General features: G+C 35.4%; 4 protein-coding genes across 5 annotated transcripts in view; all 4 read left to right on the forward strand.

Moving 5' to 3' along the window:
- Positions 1-13,335, forward strand: part of LOC115453128 (endonuclease/exonuclease/phosphatase family domain-containing protein 1) — a 37,145-nt gene extending 23,810 nt beyond the window's left edge. Inside the window, exons 5-6 of the mRNA XM_037441794.1 lie at positions 9,893-10,057; positions 10,865-13,335. Coding sequence (XP_037297691.1) covers positions 9,893-10,057; positions 10,865-11,100 — 401 coding nt within the window. The 3' untranslated portion in view covers positions 11,101-13,335. The remainder of the gene's footprint in view (positions 1-9,892; positions 10,058-10,864) is intronic.
- Positions 13,336-13,635: 300 nt separating this feature from the next.
- On the forward strand, positions 13,636-16,230 carry LOC115453130. Its single transcript, XM_030181776.2, has 4 exons — positions 13,636-14,403; positions 14,932-15,153; positions 15,739-15,872; positions 16,004-16,230. Exons 1-4 carry the CDS (start codon positions 14,146-14,148, stop codon positions 16,080-16,082), a joined length of 693 nt encoding a protein of 230 aa, XP_030037636.1. The 5' UTR covers positions 13,636-14,145; the 3' UTR covers positions 16,083-16,230.
- A 393-nt stretch (positions 16,231-16,623) lies between these two features.
- On the forward strand, positions 16,624-18,810 carry LOC115453131. Its single transcript, XM_030181777.2, has 5 exons — positions 16,624-17,027; positions 17,270-17,367; positions 17,557-17,686; positions 17,987-18,120; positions 18,635-18,810. The coding sequence occupies exons 1-5, from the start codon at positions 16,767-16,769 to the stop codon at positions 18,711-18,713; spliced, it is 702 nt and encodes a 233-aa protein (XP_030037637.1). The 5' UTR covers positions 16,624-16,766; the 3' UTR covers positions 18,714-18,810.
- Positions 18,811-19,192: 382 nt separating this feature from the next.
- LOC115453129 lies at positions 19,193-22,687 on the forward strand. Of its 2 annotated transcripts, none has more exons than XM_030181774.2 (5): positions 19,193-19,546; positions 20,073-20,170; positions 21,213-21,339; positions 22,026-22,156; positions 22,442-22,687. In XM_030181774.2, exons 1-5 carry the CDS (start codon positions 19,286-19,288, stop codon positions 22,500-22,502), a joined length of 678 nt encoding a protein of 225 aa, XP_030037634.1. In that variant the 5' UTR covers positions 19,193-19,285; the 3' UTR covers positions 22,503-22,687. The 2 variants fall into 2 exon arrangements, with proteins under 2 accessions (XP_030037634.1, XP_037298006.1); XM_037442109.1 differs by having other exon boundaries at positions 19,459-19,546; positions 20,086-20,170.
- The last annotated feature ends 2,292 nt before the right edge of the window (positions 22,688-24,979 follow it).

A 24,979-nucleotide genomic window follows, 5' to 3' on the forward strand; every position in this document is an offset into this window, starting at 1 on the left:
AGCTTAACTACATTAATTGTCTACTTGAGATGATACTCAAAGTAGAGATTGATTTATTGATACGGCCCTGAGATTCAAAACGAGTGATCAAAATACCTTAAAGAATCATATTCATGGCACATAAAATACTTCAAATGTTTCAGAGTATCATTGCCTATTCAATATTCATTTTAATTAGCTAGATTAATTAAATGTACATAAGGGTGCAGCAATTTATACGTATCATCTGTCAAGTGACACAGCAACGTCTTCGAAATAAACCACGCTTGGCGTAATTAATGGATAGCCCCCGGGCGTCCTTTTTGCAAACATTTTCAACTAATGAAGGCAATGGAATACGCCATTAACTTGAGTGAAATTGTGAAAATTGCAAAACCGGAATTAAATTGAATGCTCTGGTTTCTTTTCGAGTTTAATTTTATAAAAAATAATTAAAGCGCAATGACGTCAACAATATAAGAGCAATTGTTTATGCGATATTAACTTTCAATATACTCATTAAGTGAAGAGGCTTTCTTGGAAACCCTCAAAATGGTATAAAGGAAATACTATAAATCCTGGAAATACTACATAGGTCTTTTGTAATAAAAAATGGTCATATCTGTACACCTCCGTGACACACTATCCTTTATTAAGCGACCTGCCTGTTTTATTTTTCATAAATCGACGTTAGCAGCAGTCCATCCAAATATTCCAGTCACCCGTGCCAATAAGTTGACATACAATTTTCAACCAACTAACCCCCGTTGACCGGCGGCGGTGGAATGAACAATGAACGATTCCACATCGGCGCGAATTAGCATAATTGGCTCAATTCGTGTATCATTGTGTGAATTGATTACTTCACCCGTTCGCCTTTGATTTCGCTGTTGTTGCGTTAATTTTATTAATAGCTATTGTACCACGTTTGAGGGGAATTTTAGATCGACAAAACCAATGTGTCTGTTGTTATGAAAACTGATAATTATGAAAGAATACATATACTATTGAGTTAAGGAAAGGAATGGTTGAAATAAGGGTCAGAACTACTTTTTCACCCATTTTACTAAAATGTCGACTAAGGAGAGCCCTTCAAGGATTTCACTTTTCGACTCAATTGACTAAAATGTCGACCATGGAACCAAGGAAAGTCCTTACCTTTTGATGATTGCAGAAATTATGCCGGAATGTCGATTAACATCATCATCCTAAAAATCTATCGTTGACCGAACAAAATATAACATTAAAATTTTTCAGCCTCCTTAGAATGACATAAAATATGACACGATCGTCCGTGTTGTTCGATCGTGATTGGTCGAGAGACTATCATGTGAATCACGCGGTGGACTCTCGACTAATCATAATGAGCGTAATCTGACGACATGGATGTTGGTGTCGTGTTTGCTGTGCCACATTCTAGATTATCAGCCCTGTATTATATACTGTTCCACTGCTGGGCACGGGCCACCTCTACTACTGATTATTGGGCCTTAGTCCACCACGCTGGCCTAGTGCGTATTGGTATACTTCACACACCCTCAAAAGTCCTGTAGAGAATTTCAAGTACGCAGGTTTCTCCAAGCTGTTTTCCTTCAACATTAAAGCAAGCGATAATTCACAAAGAATGCACACATAATTTAACAAAAGTCCGAGATGTGTGCGTTTTTGAACTCGCGGACATTCGTCTCGGCAGTCCGTTCCACAGCCAGCTACGCTATCGCCGCTTACAATGAAAGTCATATTACAATTCCGGATCAGAGAACTCATGCATGCTGTAAACAAAATTGGCAGATCTGTAACTCTACGTGTGATATTTAAATTTTATTTTGCTGTCTACCATGACTCAGCGACCTTTCAATCTTGGCCTCTGGAGCGATAATTTTCTTCCTATTTCCTGCTTTACACTATTTAAAGAGTTCATGTGGATTGTCATTTAATATGGATGTTGTATGTTAGTTATAAGACTGAGAGAAAATAGTTGTTCTAAATCCAAAAAATATTTATTTTTAATAAAAAATTCTACAGTTGTTCTTCTGGTATGCAAATTAAGCTGACTATGAAGGATCTCTTGGTTTCTAATTGCTTTTCGTTTAAAAATTATTCATTTTATTATCAAATTTCTTTACGTTTAAATACAAAATATTTTTTTTCGTTTACGTGTGACCTTTATCACAGACCACACCTCTACAATAAAAACCGTATCTGATACATTTTATAAAGATTTTTATCATATCACATTTGTTTTCAAGGCGATGTTGAAGAGAGTAATAGCCAAGTTGTGTGGCCAACGTTTGCCACGTGCCGTTTTGGAATTGACGAAAGTAGCCAAAAACCGCTTGGCATTGTACGACCGTCACGTAGATTTCAACTCGCCAGGTAAAATTCCGTGTCGAATCGTTGAGTGATGGATATTAGTTTTGCATAATGTGTTTGTACATCCACTGGGTTGCTATTACGCGTTATATGACACACTTTCAAATTGTTTATATAATAGTATTACCCCCGTATATCTCAATGTGATACGTCTCCTCTACTACTGAGATGGTTAGGTCTTAGTCCACCACGCTAGACTAGTGCAGGTTCATAGACCTCCAAAACTCGTAGAAAAAATTGATGATTTGATTAATTTTATTACAAGTTAAATACAGCTTGTGTTTTTATGTACCTTTATTCCCACAGACTCCTGGATTTGAATTATGCTGCTGCTTTGTGATCTGTAAACTGTTCAATCTTAAATATGCCACTAATGATTTAATATTACATTTAGTAAATGCGTGAGTGAGAAGGCGGGGTAGTCTCGTATAGTGGCCCGTCCATACTAGCTGTAATATATGAAAATTTCATGCACTAAAACAGATTTTAAATACGTTAAGCCTCACGTGTTGCGCCTCAACTAACGCCTAATGGGCACGTGACTCTATTTGTATTATCTGAATAATGTTGCTAATTTAAATGGATTATGGCTGGATAACATGATTTATATTTTAGTCTTTGTTATAGAATATTCGAATTTTCTCACAATTATGTTTATTATACATAAGCACATGACTGCTCACTTTCATGTTTAACGTATGCGCCAAAACTACAATGAATTTGAATACCATGTCGCGATCCAACGATCCGAACTCGTCGCATGCATCACGGAGAGGCGAGACGTTGAAACCACACGAGTGTGCACACCGCGTCGCTGTAGGGTTTCTACGGTTAATTAATTGCTGACAGTTGAAACAAATTAAATCGTTTACCGCATCAGCGTAATGGGAATATCATTATAAAACTGATACGTTACCGGTTTTATATGTTGAATTTGACGAGATAGCAACAGAGACGAATTGCCTATAATATATACTATATGCTTCCTAATGGCTTTGCAAACTCCCCAAATAATACTAAGAATTGCCTCAGCCAGTGTGGATTTTATATTAAGAAGCACCATCCTTACCATACGGTGTCGGCTGCAGTGTAAAATATTTCAGTATATCGGAATAAAAAACTAGTTCTGCAACGCATTACCCTTCCACGTAATGCGTTTCAATTATTCCGTTTCACGTTGGTTCTGTTCTAAAAAATTCATCGTCAATCAATCGATCCGCCAGTTTCAATATTTAATTTGTGGGTAAACTGTTGGTGAATTTCGCCTCTACAGGCCGTAAGTTATATGAAGCTAAAAAGCGACTACATAATCTATACTATTATATAAAGCTGAAGAGTTTGTTTGTTTGTTTGAACGCGCTAATCTCAGGAACTACTGGTCCAAACTGAAAATTTTTTTTTGCGTTGGATAGCCCTATGTTCGTGGAGTGCTATAGGCTATATATCATCACGCTATACCCAATAGGAGCGGAGCAGTAATGCCTAATCTCAGGAACTATCGGTCCGAACTGAAAAATTCTTTTGCGTTGGATAGCCCTTTGTTCGTGGAGTGCTATAGGCTATATATCATCACGCTATACCCAATAGGAGCGGAGCAGTAATGGCTAATCTCAGGAACTACCGGTCCAAAATGAAAAATTCTTTTTGCGTTGGATAGCCTTTTGTTCGTGGAGTGCTACAGGCTATATATCATCACGCTATACCCAATAGGAGCAGAGCAGTAATGGCTAATCTCAGGAACTACCGGTTCGAACTAAAAAAATCATTTTGTATTGGATAGCCCTTTGTTCGTGAAGTGCTATAGGCTATATATCATCACGCTATACCCAATAGGAGCGGAGCAGTAAAAGCTAATCTCAGGAACTACCGGTCCAAATTGAAAAAATATTTTTGCGTTGGATAGCCCTTTGTTTGTGGAGTGCTTTTAGTTATATATCATCACGCTATGACCAATAGGAGCGGAGCAGTAATGAAACATGTTGCAAAAACGGGGACAATTTATTAATTTTGAGAGTGTCCGTTGCGTGCGCTGCGTAAACGGTTGAAGTTTTGCAACAATGATGTATGACGGGATTGTTCCTCTTAAAAAGTTCTAAAAAATATATTATAAAACAAAGTCCCCCGTAAAAAAACTACCCAACGTATTAAGATGAAATTTGGTATGGAGACAGTTTGAGACCCTGGGAAGAACATAGGCTCCCAGGAAACTACTACTTTTATAACGGAAATCTTTAGCCTGAAAAACTTTATAACGCGGGCGGAGCCGCGGGCAAAAGCTAGTATTTTTATAGAATTTAACGAGCAGTTTTCCTACCTGCTAATAAATGCCATTTAAATATTAGCAACATCACCTAGATTATTGAATTGAAATTACAAAGAACTGCATAGTATGGCAATAGTCGAATTTCGATTTCATGCTACCATAAAAATCTCTGTATGGACTGTCTCGGTGGCGTTGTTGTATTGTGTGTGCGGTGTGACTGCTCTGAGGTCCCGGGTTAGAATCCCGAATCGAAAAGTGTTATTGGGTTTTTCTGCTCAGTATCAGCCCAAGAGTTTTAAATTTGTACCAAATGTGATAGATTCGCCATTTGGGAGGCACGCAACGCACATGGCGAATAGTGAGTGCTCTGGTGGCACCAATGCCAACCCCTTCAGACTATAAGCGTTATGTGTTAAGTACTTACTTATTTACCAGCAATCTGTTGTGTTATTACTTGAGTAGCTTAAAATGATCGTTGGTATTAAGCCATGCCGGGATTATACTTATTTGCATTTACAACTTAACTGATATCGTCATTTTGCTCTCTAAGTCAGTATAAAAACACGTAATAATACCGTTCTAGTAAAGATGTATAGGTATATATATAGATGTATACAATAGCGGTAGTAACTAAATACGGGCAGACCGTTCTGTACCTTTTGGTCGGGATACCAAAACCGTGCATCGGTAAACGCTGTGCATAATAAACGCAAATTATGTCCGCGCATGAGTTAGTGGGTTTGTGGCCTGTTACGACTTTTTGACGTTTACTAGTACATATTGGGTAGTGACTGAGTAAAGTAGAGGTGTTTTATTCCAATAGGGTATAAGGTGTTTTTGATATTTACGTGATTTAAATATTTATGTATAGATGCATTAATTTCTATTTCCCTTGGTCATTGCATTACTTGCATGCATTGCAGTTTTTGAAATAAGAATTACTGGCAAATTTCTTAACCGATTTTAATGAAATTTTCATAGCAGGAATCCTTTTTCGTACTATTTACTGTAACATACATATTTCTATATGTAGCAGCAAATAGTAACCTATAGTTTGTCTAAACATTATTCTTAATGTAAACAATAAAATATAGGAAAATACCCTATTTAAACTACACAAAAATTTTGCTGCATACGTAACAAACAACAATCTAAAGCGGCTTTAATCCGTTTTATATATTCTAACAAGAAAATTTGTTTATTATGCAAGGTCTATTGAAATAGATATATTATAAGCTTAGTTACTGCTATTACGCGTTTTTTCAAGACGAGTTGAATAATAAAATAAAAATAGGCTGATATTGAAAACGCTCGTTTTTAACTGTTCGAGTGTGTTAATCAGCGTGGAGTGTGAACAAGTGGAAACCAGAGTCGCGGAATGTGACCTCGTAAATAAGATTTTCGAATGAGTGTGCGCGAGATACTCACGTGCAAGTCTTTTATCTGTATTCTCCATGACAATTTGTAGTTTTTTAAAGAATAAATACCAGCAAATTACGTCATATCACAATTTTGTAATAAATAAAAATGAATCCCTACTTCCCTTGGTCACGCCATCACGCGTGAACGGCTGGACCGATTTCACAAATTTTTTTTGTGTTGTGTTTGTTATCGTCAGGAGAAGGATCTTATGAAAGAAAAAATTAAGGAAGTTGAGCGGAACGTTAGAAAATTTAAGAAAAGTTAATTGCAGCGATTGACAGAATGCGCGCTGCAAATTCATAGTTAAGACAGGACAACGTCTGTCGGGCCAGCTAGTTTTGTAATAAATATTCACATAATTTTGTATTTCTTATCTTACCAGTGGCGGAGGGTCAATATAACCCAGCCGGCTTTCCTTTATATAGAATTTCTGTAGAAACTAATTATCATCAAAACTATATGCAGACCGCATTTATACATATCAGTACCTATATGTTGTGTTGCGTTCCATTTGGCTAATTGTCAGCTTTCGCCACTGTATCTTAATAATATTATAAATGTGAAGATGTGTGAAAATATTTGGATGTAATTATGTTTAGATGTTTGTTAGAAGTAAGCTAAGAAAAAGTTGAAAGGATTTGGTTCATATCCTGGGTTAACACATAGGCTTTTTACCCTTACTTGCTTCTGTAGAATATAAGTATTTTTTTTGAATAGATGATTCTGTCTTCATACAGATAGAGCTATGGATTGCCACAGGAATTAAGGTACCTTGGAAGCAGGAAGGGCCCTTAACGCAGGCGTAACACGAGCGACATCTAGTGTTTGATATAAGAAATCCCAAGCTACTCCTTGTTTAAAATCCCAAAACTGCAGTTTGTCATAAAAAGATACTGCTCAATGACCTGGATTATGGGCACAAGGACGTTAAGAGCTGAATTAATGATAGGATGTCGAATGTATTAGACATTAATTAGCCTTGAGGCTATTAATAAAAGGTACTTAACGGATATCCGGCTCCGTCTTAAGAATTACGTAAATAGGTGTAGGTTTAAGCATATTCGTGTTATCCTAACTAAACATATATCACGCCTTTAGCAGAATGGATAGCAGAGGTGCAACTAGGGTACCCACTTTTCTTCAATGTGTTCCTTCCTGTGACGTGATAGGGACGAACCTATCTAATAAACCTGATATACGTAGTACCAAAGAAGGTTTATCGGTTTGTCCTTTACGGATACAAGAGTCTTGTATAGATAATAGATATAAATAGTATATGTTATAGAGTTAAAATTTCGAAAAAGACGATATCGCACGACGTCGCACAGTGGTAAAGTTTGTATGGGACCGCGGAAAAAACTATTTTTGAGGAAGATATGAATTGAAATCGGTATTTTATGGTTAGATTTACTTATTATATTTATTATTATATAACATACATTAAGAAATATAAGTGTATAATTTATAAAAGTGTTAAAAATGAATAAAAATTTCAAAAATTTTATGCTGGAACTATGCATATGCAACGGGCATTTATAATAAATATAGATACATAATAATTTGCCACTTTTTACAATAAAATGTTGTTATTAACTTTATATAAAAAGCATAAAAATAATGAAATAAAAAAGGAAACAAATATTACTTGGCTTATTACTTACAACTCTGTATGATAGAAATTAGACAATTTTTATAATTATTAATTATATCTTACTATTATTCACAACTACTTTTTAATAATTATTTTCAGTAACTAACGCTTTAACTTCATCATTTAAGGACATTTTTTTATGTGGTCACAATTTTGAAGCTATAACCTATAACGTCGATAATCCTTGTTGCATGCTCTTTGAGCTTCTTCTATTAAAATAACTATAGATAGACCAGCCGCGAAAGTTATTTTACTACCATGAACAAGAACTTTGTGAACCGTATCGGGCATATAATACCAAATGTACAAACTCACGTATAGTTTAGAAAGTTGGGTTTTTCTACATGATCACCTCCATATCGTTTTGAAGGTCCTGTGCCACTTTCTATAGCATTGGGTTCTGGAGGAATCACATTAATTTAAAATGTATTATTTAGCCACTCTTTGTTTTTGCCAAATAAAAATATTGCTTTATTCTTGATGCGGCATGCCACCTTTTCGTGAAATTAGGCAAAAATATTTTACTTGATTTGTTATGTATTTGCTATAGTATATTATAGTATATAGTATAGTATATTTAGCTATAGTTTAGTATATTTTCTGAAAGATTTGGATAGTTACTTTTAATACACTTATGCACTTCCCGGTTACTAGACAATACAATGTTAAGTAACTCAACTTAAACATTTGCTAAAACTTGCCATAACTATCGAATACTGTATTACTTTGTCAAATGGGTATTAGTAAATAAAGAGGAAAATGATAATTTATGAATTTTATAGTCAAAATCTGTTATTTTCGTGTTAATTACCGTAATTAAAGTGTTTGTCCTTGTTTTTTGTTTTTCCGAGAACAAAGAAACTCCCAAGTCAAATGGTCATTTTTCAAAAGTTTGCAAATTATTGCAGCTGAAACCTATCTGATAGTTAACCTACATCATTAGGGTATTATTTGTGATATGTTTTATTTTAACGCTCGTTGACGCAAAAAAGTTACAGCCAATGAAACAACAAAAAATGGCGAAATAAAGGTTATGTTGTTTGAATACAAGCCATACATAAATTAATGTACAAATAATAATTATTTTATCGTTTTTAAATACCTTAATATATGCTTCCTTAAATAAAATAAAAAATAAAACTAAAGTATAACTTGTATAAGCAGTGTGACACTTCAAACAAACGTCTTTTTTAACTCAATATTACGTCGCATCCAGTCTTGCAAGTTTGGGCCCTTAATTTTCCTATAAAGAATACACTAAATTAAATATCCTTCTAGGCTTAAGTTATCCAACTTGTCTACTTTAGGTTTACGATATAAACTATGGCAATATCTGATCTGAAAAAAATGGTATTTTTTCCGCGTTTTTACCACTGTGCGTCGCGAGCATTGGCTAGTTGTAAATAAAGACATTCGCAATGTATGGGCGTGAAATATTTCGATAATCCAAGTGGTTTGTGGAAGTGGCATACTTCGTCGGCATTCGACCGCGGCGCGCGTTAATTGTGATTGTATTCAGAGTGCATTCTCTATTATTTAGATTCTACGAGGTATTTTGTTTTGCACAAACAAAGATACATATTATATAGATATATTGTATGTTGAATCATTAACTAAACTCAAACATGTCGAGCCACTTGCCGAATCTGCTTTATACCTTACTAATGCCCGATTCCAATTTTGCGTTCCCCCCCCCCCCCCCCCCTGTAAATTTAGTAAGACAAGCCTACATGATTCAATATCACTTATTTTTCGTTGGTACTGTGGTTCCTTTTTTCTATTTTGCAAGTAAAGAAATATAATACTATATGTATTTTTTTTTACTTATAAAGTTAGTACCTTCGAACTGGTTTAAAAAACCAACTCTAGTTTCCTGGTCGTTCTCTGGTGGAATGTATTCCAAAGTGATAGAGTACAAATTTGATTGAATCTAAATAATGTCTAACATAATGATTTCTTATGTTTACGCGAATGTTTATAAAACTACTTTCCGGATTTTACCGCGGTTTTTAATTAATATTATAATTTTCTCCCTTCTCCCTCCCTTGGTTGTCCGAAAAGTCAAAGCGATAATATCTACCTACATTTTACAATTATACATTTTTTATTTATTAAACAGTTTACGGATTCAAATAAATTATTTCATTTCTACACCTCCGTTTTTTCCATTCTTCATTTAATTATGTATGTATATATTGTTGCAGCGTTCCTGCTATGCGGTCGGCCTATAATAGTGGTGAACGCGATGTGCCGCGAGCGACTTGCTGACGAGGACCTGGTGGGGTTCAGGGTCGTCTCCGAGCTGGCAGAATCTGTCGGCATGCAAGTGGCGCTCGTGGGCGAGATGTTCCATAGGGACAATGTGCAATGTGAGTACCAACTTTATGCTATCTTTATTTGAGCTCAAAATTTAATGTAACTATTGTGCCAACAACGAATTATTGCGTTTCAATATTATTATTTATAATTTTTTATTACGTAATCTAAGTATAGCATTTTTATCTCAGCTCAAATAAGTAATATCCCAGTGATTTTTAATATTTGATAAAAAAAAAAAAACTAAGTAATATTTTGCAGAAACAAAACACAAAAACAGACGAAAATTATATTGAATCTGTGTACTGTGTCCGATAGAGTATTATTTTTATATTACTTTTATCGCGCCATAGCAACAGCCTTTAGTATCGCTGCAATATCCAGCTGAATGGGATTAAATAGATATGCAATTAGGTATGATATCGCGCGCCGCGTGTACAAACGGTGTTGTCATTGTCACAGTGACGTTTCGCCACACGATTGCTTTATGACATAAAAAAAAGTGTCAGACAGAACTGGCTCGGTGATAGTTGTATTGCGTGTGCGGAGACTACCGCTCTGAGGTGCCGGGTTCGAATCTCGGGTTGGGCCACTGCCTATTATCCACTATATTGGGTTTTTCTACCTGGGAGCTTGGATATGGTGATAGGCTCTCCCCCTATCACATAATAGGTCATGATAAACGTGGCGAAAAGTGGGTGCTCTGGTGGCTAACTGCCCACTCCTTCATACATTAGAGCGTGATGTGTGTTTGGATAGAATTTATTTTGGCGAAAATCTATATATTTTACACTGAAAAATACCTTGGAATCTAATTATTATAATTATAAAAAAAACTTATTACATGTATATCTCCACAGCATTAACAACATACGAATCGCTGCTGGACGAAGAATTGAACACGACAGTGGACGCCACCGCATCGGGGCTCAGCAGTATACTTTGTCCGGGGGATATCGACAAAAGCCTACTCAACGGCCGCGCCGGCGCAATCAAGACCGGGCTTAGCCACCTAGCTATACCCCGGGGCTGGTCCTGGGGCGGTCCGGCCTCCCCCTTCTGCCCCATATGGGCCGAAATAAAAATTCCGGATTGACAAAAATGTGAATTAAATTACGGGAATAAAATAGGTAATTTCATCCCAACGGCTGTCGTCCTCGTGCTGCAATGCCTCCTAGTAGCGTTATTGCATTTGTATTTCAATTGAGGTTAGGCCGCCATTTTGTTGCTAACGTCAAACGTTGGCGCCAATTTTGATGTCAAATATTTATCTGTCATAAGTTTAATCATGCAATATTTTTTCGCGTCGCTTCGTCTTTATAGATCGATCGCTTCTAATGGAATCAAAATGATGTATTGAATTGTAAGAGGAATATTCAGCGAAATAAGTACCTAAAGCAATTATTTTCTGGTACAAATAGCAACATAACAACGAAAATTATTGTACTGTGGTAGATAGCGTAAACAAATACACATAAAATAAAAAGACCTTACGAATATGTGTTACTAATATATAAAGATAAAAAAGATATTCAGCTAATTTTCAAAATATCCAGATCTTTTTTTAGAGGTATTTTTCCGAATCCAAGATGGCCGCGAGTGTCATAATGTTATGTCATGATATCCACGCGCTGTCAATTCATAATCGATCTATTTAGTAGATATCGATTTAGATAAAATAATTTACACTGAGACTGTAATTTCTCCTTGTGATTAATTTACGTCCTAAAGATGTATATATTTAATGGAATTTGTTGTAAATAATTAGTCTTTGCAAAGCATAGACTGACTGCTTGCTTGGGAAAGTTATTTTCTAGGGGTAAATCGCATTGCGAATTATTTTAAGAGATTCAATGTTCGGCATTAGGCGTTACATTAAGTAAGGAAATAATCAAATATTCTGTGCCAAGTATTTTGATGATGCATTGTAGTGTATGAAGTTTTGAGCCTAACATTACGCTTGTACTTAAGATTTTTGAATTTCATCATTGAATACGAATTTTTATTGAAATAAATAATCAAATTATGAATAAAAATAATCGCTTTATAGGAATAACGTAAAAACCAATTGTCATGTAATCTCTTAAAATAAATCGCTTTGCGCCATTTCCAAATGATATTAAATACGTCATCCGTAGATTTTTTGCGTTATTTACAGAATTCATTCCTCAAGCTTATTTTAATAGCTTCAGATTTAGATCTTCCGCTCAGTAAGATTCTGAATTTTCTGACGATCCTGGCTGACGTCAGATCCTTCCTATATTGTTTTTATTCTATGTAGCACTTTTTCAGGTATTACTATGTGGCCATAGGTTACTGGCAGTGGCTAGACGACAAAAGCCAAAAGACCTAGTGCCATAGTTCCTCCAACATGTTATTTTATATTTGGGTTATTTTTAAAGGTTTAGTAGTCAAAATAAGTTCGCTATATATCCACGAATGAAATCCATATGTAATCAGCACAATTTTTTTAATGTATTTTCGCCTTCAAAACACTTATAAAATCTAATTAAATATTATTGCGCCTTTGAATCTGGTTTATTTTTTATTTGTTGACTTATGTTATTGTTGTTAATTCTTTGTCCATTTCTTATCAAACCCTTGTTTTGTTTCTCGTACAGTAAACAGAGTCTGGGTTTATAAAATAGGTTTATGAAAATAAAGATGTATAAATATTTATCCCTTCGTACGTGGTTACTGTTGCTTTTATTATATTGACGTAGCTTCCGATTGTACAGAAAATTATTGTGTTCAATAATTTGCAAAAATGTTTTTAGGTATTGAGTATTACATTGTTTATTATGTAAAATAAATTTCCTAATTATTTTTTTAATACATTTTTGATCTCGCGTGTTACAATAGCAGCATTAAATTTGTAAATATTTCTTGTAATATAAAGGGGGAAGGTTTATTGACGGTTACGTTTATTATTTCAATAATTATGGGGCACTATCGTATTGAAAAGCATTATGAAAAATATTTGAATTGTTATTGTAACGGTTTTCAACGGTTTAAATGAAACATCAATATTTAAATATGGAATACTGGAGTGTGATTGGCTCCTCGACTGTCATGTCTGGTAATGACAGGTATGGTGGAACTTTTTGAAAAAATAAATGTAAGCATATTTCTCGTGTAATATTTCTTGTGAGAGATTCCACTAGTACTCATAACGTTTACCCATTATGTGATAATGAATTGAAAATTATTGAAAAAAGTAATATTTTTGTGAAACAGTCGTTTTAAGTAGTGAAATGTGTATATTTTCAAATGTTTTATTTTACTCGGTGTAAGTTATTTGTGAATTAAATAAATTATTTAAATTATATCACTTTTTTGGTTTTTCTTTAATCCTTATTTGTTATGGCGGCACTGGTCTATAGAATATTATATTCGTTTTTATAGAAAACATAACGCTAATACTATGATTTTGATGCCTCATTTGGACTATTAGCGAATAATTCGCTAAGGAAATCTTTCATGAATATGACCACGTAACATACACATTGCTGAATGCAGGTCGCTTACGACAGGTCCGACTGGAAATTTTTAGGAGGGCCTATGTTCAGCAGTGGACTTTATGTTGCTGATGATGATCATATTTTTTTACTCTAAATGTTAAAATCTAAATATTACAAATGGGTCAAGAATATAATTGCATAAAATTAGCTGTAGCAGACAATAGTTTTTTTTTTTATTTAAGGGCGCTTAACCTGTAACCCTTCAGCCAGGTCTACACTATCATATTTAGGTAAAACGAGTAAAAGATTTTAACAATGTTTTACATTGCCTCAAACGCCTCCAAAATGTCTATCAACTCTTACACTATATGTGTTACCAAATAGTTTTGTCACCTTATCAATCGGACGTTGGATATTGTTTAATTTATTCCTCTTTACAAGAAATATCTATCACATTGACAGAAAATGTTTATCAAAGAGAATTATAATATATATGGAAAATGTTTATCCAACAGAATTGACTTACCAGCGCCCGAAAGTATCGTTCATTATTTAGTCACTTTTGGTTACTTTTACTATTATCCGTGTTATTATTACTCGACATCGGTGATATCATTGATAAAAGGTTAAAGCCATAATACAAAAGAAGAATAAATATAGGTTAGGTTCTTAAAAACAAAATGCCGGACATAAAAACTAAAGCAGACACAATGCTTTTCTCATACGAGACCACGTACAAAACTCATTACCGTAGCTACGATATAAAGGCGCCCGTGTTAACAGTTTATCAAAAGAAACCAGCGTCAGTGCGACCCCGAGCTCCTCCCACCAAAAACGTTCATACCTTGAGGGAATTAAGGGAAGAGGTACCGTTCTACTTGTTACACGGGCGTAAAGCCATTCTTCATACTAATCCGTGGCTAGTGCAGAAAAAATATGTAAGTATATATTAATAAAGGCCATATTTGACTGCCTCGGTGGCATAGTTGTATTACGGTACGCTGTACTATTTAGATCTAGGATTTAGTAGGTACCCTACGGTGTGCATCGGTACGCTGTACTGCTGAAATCTAGGGTTCGACACCCGGGTCAGGCAAAGTGATATTGTGTTTTTCTACTCAACATCAGCCTGGAGTCTAGAATTGAGTCCTGATATGGCAATAGGGTCGCCTTCTATCACCTGAAACAATACGCACGGCGGAAAGTGAGTGCACCCGCTGCACCTCTGCCTAACTCTTCGAGGATAAAAGGCGTGAGTATATGTAAATATGAGCAAGTTTTGCACTGTTTTCTGTCGCTACCGTTACCTAGCATGATGCAAGCAATGCTGTTTACTGACGAACAGTTACTTTGTTTTACTTAACATGAGTTTCGATATTTAATGGCTCAAATGACACGTCCAATACGGTGAACAATTAATATAAGCAATACGAAGATTTTATATTGATCCAAAATTTAATTTTTAGGAGGAGCCTCCAGACCTCCTCAGAGAAGAAGCTCAAAAAACTCGCCCACGTTTAGTAATGACACCTGCAGTCAGTATGGATGACATCGATGATCCAAACGCCAGACGTATCCTGTGCGTGGACATGTACACCACGGACACCTCCAAAGCGATGAGAGACGCCCTCACTCCGCATGTTAATATTGAAGCGCCTCTGCCTGGCTTACCGGCTCGGGCTAATCCGGTGAGATTTTGTGAAATTTCTAGTAGATAATTGAAGTGAGGTTTTCGGCAGCTCAAAAATTTCATAACCAGCTTTTGCTCTCGTCTCCGCTGCGTGAGAGTGATTCCAGGAAAAAAAGTCCCGCTATACATTTTCAAGGTATAAAAAGTAACCTGTGTCCTTCCCAGGATTTCAAACTATCTCCAAACCAAATCGAAATCTATTTAGTAGTTTTTGTGTTTATCGCGTTCAGGCAGGCAGACGGTTAGACTTGTTTTATAATACGTAACCCCTGATTTAGATACTTGCCAAGCACAGACGAATAGGCACTGGTACGGTTCGTTCCAATACTTGCTCGATGCCTTTCGTATAATTCGGCTCATATAGTTTTAAGAGATCATGTCTCAACATGATAATGTGGAATAAGGAAAACGAAATAAGCGTCCTTGTTTGATTGCGATGAATGAATGGTCAAGAGACCAACCCGTGAGTCGGTTGTTGGTTTCTTTGCTAATTACGATCAAATGAAACGGATGTTTGTGTCGTATTGTGGTATTCTGGGGTAAGTTTCAAAATGTTTATTATGCTTACCTACGATAATTCCAGATCGTTCTGCCTAAACTGGAGCCTTCGTATGTGTCGCCGGAGTGGCGGATGGAGACAGCAGCGTGGGACAATAAGCAGTTGAGAGCCCACTGCGACCCTACAAGAGACTTCTGGCTCAGTCTTGAACCTTTTAAGTAAGTAATAATTATGCATACGCTTAAGTGCGAATTCTGTTTAAATTGTATCTAGCAAGCGTTCAAATTTCACTTTTACTTCAAAAATGTTTGATAATTCATTAAAAATTCACTTTGTTTTTTCATTACAGATGCAGAGCTTGTGATGAGTTTGCGACCATCACCAAACACAGGAGAATGCTTCGACAGATGAAGGCTAATAGGCCTTAGCTATCTTACAAACTGTGTCTACTTGAAATAATGTGTTATTTTTTAATAAGTTTACATATAGTTAATACGTCTTTATTTTCTAAGTTCATTAGTTGTAATTATAATTTTAATGCTAACGTTATGTAGTGTTTATATTTTTTGAAATAAAATTATTTTAGTTTGTTTGTTTTTTGTTTAGCTATTATAATGATACATGCTCGAGAAAGTTGCGCTACATTACTGTGTAGACGCTGTCTGTTAACAAATTCCTTCATTCGGTTACGACCTTAACTGGCACGAGACCCGGGGGAAAGTAAAAAAAAAACAAAAGCCAAACCCTAGGACAAAGTAAAAAATTACAACGTGTCGGCGGGCGCACGTAGGAACCAAAAGATGCCTCCCCGACTGTAATGATTTCGTAGGTAAAATGCTAAAAAAAGTTTCTCCAAGGCACAAAACAAGGCCCCGGGCCTGGTTCAATCCCTCTGCTCACTCCTACGGCTGCCACTGCCTTAATTCCCTATGGTGGTACTCTTTGTCTCTTTCTTCAAAAAGTATGTAATCACTACTGTATATTGCTCTCTTCCGTATTTAGTGCTTTTTGGTTGTCACACATTTCTGTCACCAAATAAATAAATCGGAGAATTTTATTTTACGAAACGAATTTATTTCATAGTGACTTATAGTTATTTGGAATATTTTAATATGGCTGATGACGAAGAACGCTTGCTACCGATGCTCTTCTTTCAAGAAACAACGGGTAAAAGAGATTTCAGACACGGCGAAATAAAACCAAAGATCGAAACAGTTTATCAAGGAAAATCTAAGTGCATTAGGATACGTCCTCCGCCTTTAAAGTATTTTCATACAATGAACGAGTGGAAGGCTCCTACCTTACCGATGGAGCTGTTTGTTACGCCTAAAGACGTTGTGCGCACCAATCCTCGACTTGGACAACGGACTTATGTGTGTGCTTATACAATATCTCTTTAGATTCATAATTAAAATAAATATTCTATGGCTTACAATGATTATTTGTAGGTACAATTAATAAGTCATTGACAAAGTGTAAATATACTGCGAATTTAAGCCTGGAAATTCTCTATATTGTTTACTAGAAGGAATTTAGTCGCCTGGACCGGAGTGGTGTACTTAGTTTCTTCATACACATTATTCTTATACTGTTTTTAGATAGATAATGTTTTCAGGAACGTCCTCCTGATCTGAATTTAGCGCAAGTTCGGAAGACGCGTCCTCGCCTCGTGATGACGCCGGCCGTCAGCATCGACGATATGGAAGACGAGGAGTTGGTGTTTTCTGCTCCTAACTTAATATACCTACCTAATATTTATAATTCCCCTGATTAAAGTGACATAGAATTTGCTAAGGATAGTCCCCATTCATTTATTGAGTTACGTATCAAGCCTTAAAGAATTTCCAAAACCTTTGTCATCTCCATGGAATATTTTAAATTGTAATAAGATTGCCTCCTTAGCGCTCGTCAGATTCTCCTCAAAAACATCTACAAAGCGACGGCGACAAAATCCATGGAAGATACTGCAGCTTATTTCCCGATCAATAGCGTGCAGGCGCCCTTCCCGGGGCTGCCTGCTGCCGCCAATCCGGTGAGACATTAACATGAACTTGACGTTACGGTAGCGTAATAATTGTGGAAACATTGTTGGATTAAATTATAAGTAAAGGGTACAGTTACGAATTAACAATTTGGTAGAATATTTCGGAAAGACATATTGAAGAATTGGAAAATATTAAATAATAATAAAAACTATAAATTTCCCATCTCAATGAACCGGTTTGAAAATTTAGGCTTTTCAAAGAAAATTTCTAACAGTACCTACTTTTTTTACTAGAGGTCAAGAGTTTGGTAGCTGATTTTTTATTTATTTTCAATAATTAATTGACAGTTTGTGTTCCCGAAATTAAATCCATCTTACGTATCGCCGGAATGGCGAATGGACTCGGTGACGTGGGAGAAAAAGCGTCTTCGAGCCTATTGCAATCCGACTAAAGATTTTTGGATGGATCAGCAATTACCCCAGTTAGTGTGGCATATTATTTGTAATATTTTTGAAGTCAAACTTCTTTAGAACCATTATGATTTGAACTTGAAACTTGGTGAAACGAAAATGTGTCACGATATTTGAAAAAAGAACAGCATTCAACCAGCCTGCCTGCTACATTTTTATAAATGGCACGGTTTTTACAGTGGATATTCTTATTAGTGGCGGCCCCAAGGGGACCAACCGAGCTACTGAGAGGGGCATCGCGAGGACTTGAGAACCTTTTTTTGGAAACTGTCAAAATCGGAGAGCTTTTTTTTGCTTCGCCCAGGACCTTGAACTTGTTTTTGTTGCTCTCGTCCGGGGCCTCACCTCGCTCAAGGCCGCCATTAATTCTTTTGTCTGTAATTGTCATCGTTATAAATATCATATATCTTCGAGCTTTAAAAAAAGATCATGATAATACAAGAAAATGTTTTGGTACGATAGAGGCAATACATTACATATTTTGATTCTGATGTACTAGGCCTTTTAAAATACTTTTTCCATCAGATGCAGAGCATGCAGAGAGTATGCTACTATGAAAGCATACAGAACTAAGCGTCGACAAATGAAACCGGGAAACCGTTAGCATCATAGGCACCTACTGAGTATACACAACAGAAGTTACTTTCCTAACTTGTTACATTAAAATTTATTTTATAAGTTTATATTGATTACGTTTGTAAATCTAGTTTTATTTAGAATATTTTTAAATTTTAGAAATATAATTATACTTTTAATTGTGTGTGTTTTTTTTAATCCTGGCATTGCAAAATGTGCGACCTACTTACAATTATCTTACATTGTGACTGCAAATGCCTACTGTACACATATTATTTATTATATATTTATAATTATTCAATTCAATTCAAACAGCCTCTCGTCGTCCACCGCTGAACGTAGGCCAAATAATTCCACTGAATTGATTTTGGGTCCAAGTCGTAAGAATAGCATAAGGCTGTTAAGTTAGTGTACAATAGAATAGACTTAAACTTCTATCCTCTTCACTAACACCTCTTATGAAAAATAAATCAAAAACTCCCAATGTACCCTTATTTCATTTGTCATTTAGACTTGTCAAAACACACGCTTATGTGATTTAATTTTCTATGTAATTTATTTTTGAGTGCACTTATTTTAGATATTATTTATTTTGTTACGATGCCTCACCAAAAAGAGCGATTTGAACCTATGCTTTTTAACTATGAAACAACGAATAGAACGGATTTAAAGGATGGCGAAATAAAACCTATTATCAGGACTAAATATAAGTCAAAGCCGGTGTGCGTGGGAATACGGCCCCCACCTCTGAAATATATTCATACGTTCACGAATTGGAAGAAGCCGTCTGTGCCAATTGATTTGTATCTGAAGCCTAAAGAGATAGTACGTACAAACCCCCACCATATCCAGGAGAAATATGTAAGTTTTATGTAACGTAAAAAGTCTTGTTTTGTAAAAAGCGGCGATAGCCTTGTTAGTTGTGGAACAGACTGCCTAGACGAATGTCCGCAGGTTCAAAACCCAAATGCACACAGCTCTGACTGATTTAAAAAAATATGTATGTATTCTTTCTGAACTGTCAGACAACTGTGAAACCTGCATACCTAAAAAGTTCTCCATAGGAATTTCGAGGGTGTGTGAATCCGCACTAGGCCTGTGAGGTGGACTAAGGCCTAATTCCTCTTAATAGCTGAGGAGGCCCATGCCCAACAGTGAAACAGTATATAATACAGGGCTATTATTATATTATAATAAAAAAGCCTCGTTACCAATGTAAACCAATGTCTTAAAATTATTGTATAAAAAAAATAGTACGTGATTTCTGGTAATAGTGCTGTCTTTTAGCAAACCACTTTTATTTTAAAAATTAGTATTGATGATTAAATAACATAGCCAACTTTAGGTAAAGTGTGCAATTAGTTAAATGTTCTCTTAAAACTTTTAGGAGTGTCTTCCAGATTTGGAGAAAGATCAAGTTCGAAAGACGCGGCCACGGCTAGTTATGACGCCTGCCATCAGCTTAGACGATATAGACGACGACGGGTTAGCAGTACATACCTATTTTAATATATAAAATTATTTAACAATAAATTGCTTTTATGACTTGGCAGTATGGTTTTGGACCTTAGCTGGTTAGGTAGTGGGCAATAAAAAAATCTAAGTTATAGATTTTTAGCACGATTTTAAAATTAAGAAATTATGTAAGTATGTACCGCTGTGGCGCGTAGTGTAAAAAAAATCCGAAATTGAAACCAAACAATTATCTTTAGAATCATAATAATCATTCGCGGCTCATACGGTAAATAAAATATATCTACGTGATAGGTACTTTCAAACCCACAACCCGATAGAGACAGAGCGGTTCATGAAAAATGTTGAAGCTAGTCGTGTTGAACCTATGTTTTCTGATATTATTTTGCCCCTGAACCACGGAGACTACAAGTTATTGTCACAGTAAAACTTTTTTTCACTCTATCTATTTATCTGAGGTATTATATTTTCTTTTCCCCTGTTTATAAAATACAGTTATATAAATTACAAGGTCTCCTAATATTAAGCTATGTTGAATTTTAATGCACTAGTTCATATTCACGAGGGCTCTGCACAGAGCGCGTAAAACAAAGACTTTTTCAAGAGCTAAACAAAGCTAATAGCCATCGTTTTCCTTTGAGTGCCTAAGGTCGCTATGTATTGTTTTATTTGTCGAAGCAAAGTTGTTGATGATTCCTTTCTATTCTTACGTTCCCTTTAGTTATTACATGGGACTATTCCCCTTCGTACCAAACGTTTTTTTGCTTATACAAGTAGAGTAATTCATGGATCACATAGGGAAGTTCTTATATCGCAACATACATACACATGAGAACCAGAAAGAGTATATTTATTTCACGCGGCGGACCCGCGATTTGAAGCTGAAATTAACAAAAAAATGTTTGAATGCGCCCTCTTTCAGTCCTGACACCTAGCGAAATTATTAATCGACTTCGAAAAAAGTATGAGGTTATCAATTCGACGTGCATTTTTTTAATAGCAATTAATACGTGCCAAAGCAGTATAATATTTAAGTGAAACATGGATATTCCAGAGTTCGCAACATGCTTCTCAACGAGGTTTACGATACTACAGCGAAGAGATCAATGCGTCAAGGTGTTGAGCTCCACTCTGGAGGGCTGGACGCACCCCGACCGAAAATACCAGCACCGCCTGATCCGGTAAAACAGAATTTATGGTCTATTACATTGCTAGGTAGGCTTGCCCCCTTCCATCATGAGACGGAAGACACATGGCGAAAAATGGATGCACTAGTTGCACCTCTACCTACCCCACTGGGGATAATAGTCGTGCGTGTGGGTTTAAATTGCTAGGAAGCCTGGGAATATTGCAATTTGACATCACTGGGACTAATTTATCGTCGTTTTCGGAAAGTAATCCGAAGCACTTTTTCCATTGAAAAGTGTCCAATCAAAACAAATATTATTATTTTATTTTTGTTAGTTTACAGCCGTTTTCAATTAAAGATCTCAAACTCAATCTTCAATCCGATTTCAAGAATGAACCAATCAAAATAAGTCATCTTTAAGCATGTCAAAAAAAAAATGTTCTGATTGGTCAATTTTTTGAGATAGATCGAAAAAAGCGGTTGGGTTCGTTTGTTGGAAACGGCCATTGGGCACTCGACTATTGCGCCCTGCGGATTGGCCGCGTTTAGTAAAACCACTGCACCGCCACTACAAGAAAAGATACACTTTGGCTTAGCACCATATAAACGCAAGACCATAGCAGTGCAAAATTCTTATAAAACAATATATCTAAACAAAAAAAAAAAAAATATGTTAGGTATATTTTAGTATTGAATTGATTACATGAAGAAAAGTTCTGATTAAATTATACTTTATAGATTTCGATTCCAAAGTTCCAAGTCCCATATGTGTCCCCGGAATGGCGCATAGACTCGGTCACGTGGGACGGCAGGCAGCTGAGGACGTACACAGACCCCACCAAGGAATTCTGGCTCGCTCGACAATCAACGTAAGGTTGATTCTTATTCTTCAGATCCACTTATGCTTAATTATCTCTGCTTACCTATAGCTAAAAACGTGAACCGTCTACCGTGCTAAATAGGGATGAACGGCGCTAATAGGGAAAACGATTTAAATTTTTAATTGACTGATGAATATATATTTTTTAAATGATGGTATTAAACGAAATCTCAAGAATAATTCCGTCCATCAATTTGTGTACTAACAAGACGGTTCAGCCCTTCATTCGTATTAATTCCAATAATACTAACAAAAACTCCCGTATTACCCACAGGTGCGAGGAATGTAAGCGGACGGCAGCTCGTAACGCATATAAAAAAATGAAACTGCATTGATATAAAACAAATTTATTGTCAAACGTAAACACATTGGATAGTACACGATTATTTATTTAGTTAATACATACATATTACATTTGGCTGCGAAATTTACAAGTACATGTTCGAGACTCGACGAAATTTTTTATCGATATCGATAGTTTTACATTTTTAAACCACAATAAAATCGATTACATATTTAATATGATCTTTTAGAGTATATTAATTTTCCCAATGAAGTACAACATAAACGTAATTTTCACAAACGAAATTTTATTTGACATATTAGCAAGCAACAATACTTTAAAAGAATAATCTGATATTTTCATCGAATGCTGCGACCACGTCAGTTTTCGTTATCGATAAAAATAGTCGAAATATCTTAAATGCTAAGTTATAATTTCATTTCATAATTTAGATTATATTATCGGAATTTAATATTTTCAGTCTCTTGACATTTAAATCGATTTTTAATAAACATCTGTAAATACAATATCGATTCTAAAGCATTAATACTTAATTGAAAGTCTGGAAAGATTAAGAACTGAGAAAGCATTTTTTTATTTATTATTAACAATTTATACCAAAATATACACAATAGCTTTAAAAGCATAATTATCAAGAGCATGTTAACATGATCACTAAATAGAATATTAACGACCGATTATTTAAACGATAAAATCGCTATCATCGAATTTATCCCGAAAATAAATCAATTAAAATAACTGTTCATTGTAAAAATTTACCCTAATATAACAAATTAGAAGTGCATATATGGTTTTCAAATCAGATTAGATTCAAGCATTTCTGCAATCGATTCCTTATTATACTTAGTCTGGCCATAAATACTGTTACACTTAATTATAAAAAAATATTACATTTGAATTTCGAATCTGTCATTTTTATACGATTGTTCATTGTGTTTTCTCATTTTGGCGCCAATACATTGTAAAATATTTTGCGATATTAAAATGGTGTGGGGTGATAAAGAGAACCGAATCGCTGTGATAGCATTACACAAAGTAGGTATGGAGCCAAATGCAATTTTTAAAACTCTCCATACACTTGGTATTAGTAAAATGTTTGTGTACCGGGCTATTAATAGGTACAATGAGACCTCCTCTGTTTGTGACAGAAAAGATCTGGCCGTCCACGTAGTGTTCGTACGAAAAAGGTGGTCAAAGCAGTAAGGGAAAGAATTCGAAGAAATCCTGTCCGAAAGCAAAAGATTTTATCTCGGGAAATGAAGATAGCACCTAGAACCATGTCGCGTATTTTAAAAGATGACTTAGGACTTGCAGCCTATAAGAGACGCACTGGCCATTTCTTAACTGATAATTTAAAGAAGAATAGGGTGGTAAAATCGAAACAACTACTGAAGCGGTACGCAAAGGGAGGTCACAGAAAAATTTTGTTTACGGATGAGAAAATTTTTACAATTGAGCAACATTTTAACAAACAAAATGACCGTATTTATGCTCAAAGCTCTAAGGAAGCTTCCCAATTAGTCGACAGAGTGCAACGTGGACATTATCCGACTTCAGTGATGGTTTGGTGGGGTGTTAGCTATGAAGGAGTGACTGAGCCATATTTTTGTGAAAAGGTATCAAAACATCGGCACAAGTGTATCAAGATACCATTCTTGAGAAGGTAGTTAAGCCCCTTAACATCACCATGTTCAATAACCAAGTATGGTCCTTCCAGCAAGACTCGGCGCCGGGTCATAAAGCTCGGTCCACGCAGTCTTGGTTGGAATCGAACGTTTCGGACTTCATCAGAGCTGAAGACTGGCCGTCGTCTAGTCCCGATCTTAATCCGCTGGATTATGATTTGTGGTCAGTTTTAGAGAGTACAGCTTGCTCTAAACGCCATGATAATTTGAGTCCCTAAAACAATCTATACGATTGGCAGTGAAGAATTTTCCCATGGAAAGAGTGCGTGCTTCTATTGATAACTGGCCTCATCGTTTAAAGGACTGTATTGCAGCCAATGGAGACCACTTCGAATAAGCTTTTTATATTTTTAATTGTTTTATATTTATGTATTAAACTGACACACTGTAAAAGTAATAAATGTTATTTGCAGTTAACAATTTTCTTTTTTCTTTATTACAATATTTATGGCAAGACTAGGTATTTACCTCTTAAAAACTGTGAATAAGGAAAAAAATAAGCTCGTAATCGTTATATTCGATTATAATGGATATAACGTATTTTATATAAAATCGTTACATACAATATATATAAATTTATCATACTTAATTAGTTCAAAATCTAAATCGTAATATGGTTATATTGATACTTAATATTCGATTATAATGGAAATTACTTCATATCGAATATATAAAAATCGTTACATACAATATATAAAATTGTTATTCAAAATCTAAATAGCATTTATTCTCGAAGGCAGCAACAGTAATTTTTAGTATTCTATTTTTATTCTATAAAAATGAATTTTATGACATAGTGACATGAATAACAGACTACTGGAAC

This window comes from Manduca sexta, chromosome 23, assembly GCF_014839805.1.
Source record: "Manduca sexta isolate Smith_Timp_Sample1 chromosome 23, JHU_Msex_v1.0, whole genome shotgun sequence".
NCBI classification, from domain to species: Eukaryota; Metazoa; Arthropoda; class Insecta; order Lepidoptera; family Sphingidae; genus Manduca; species Manduca sexta.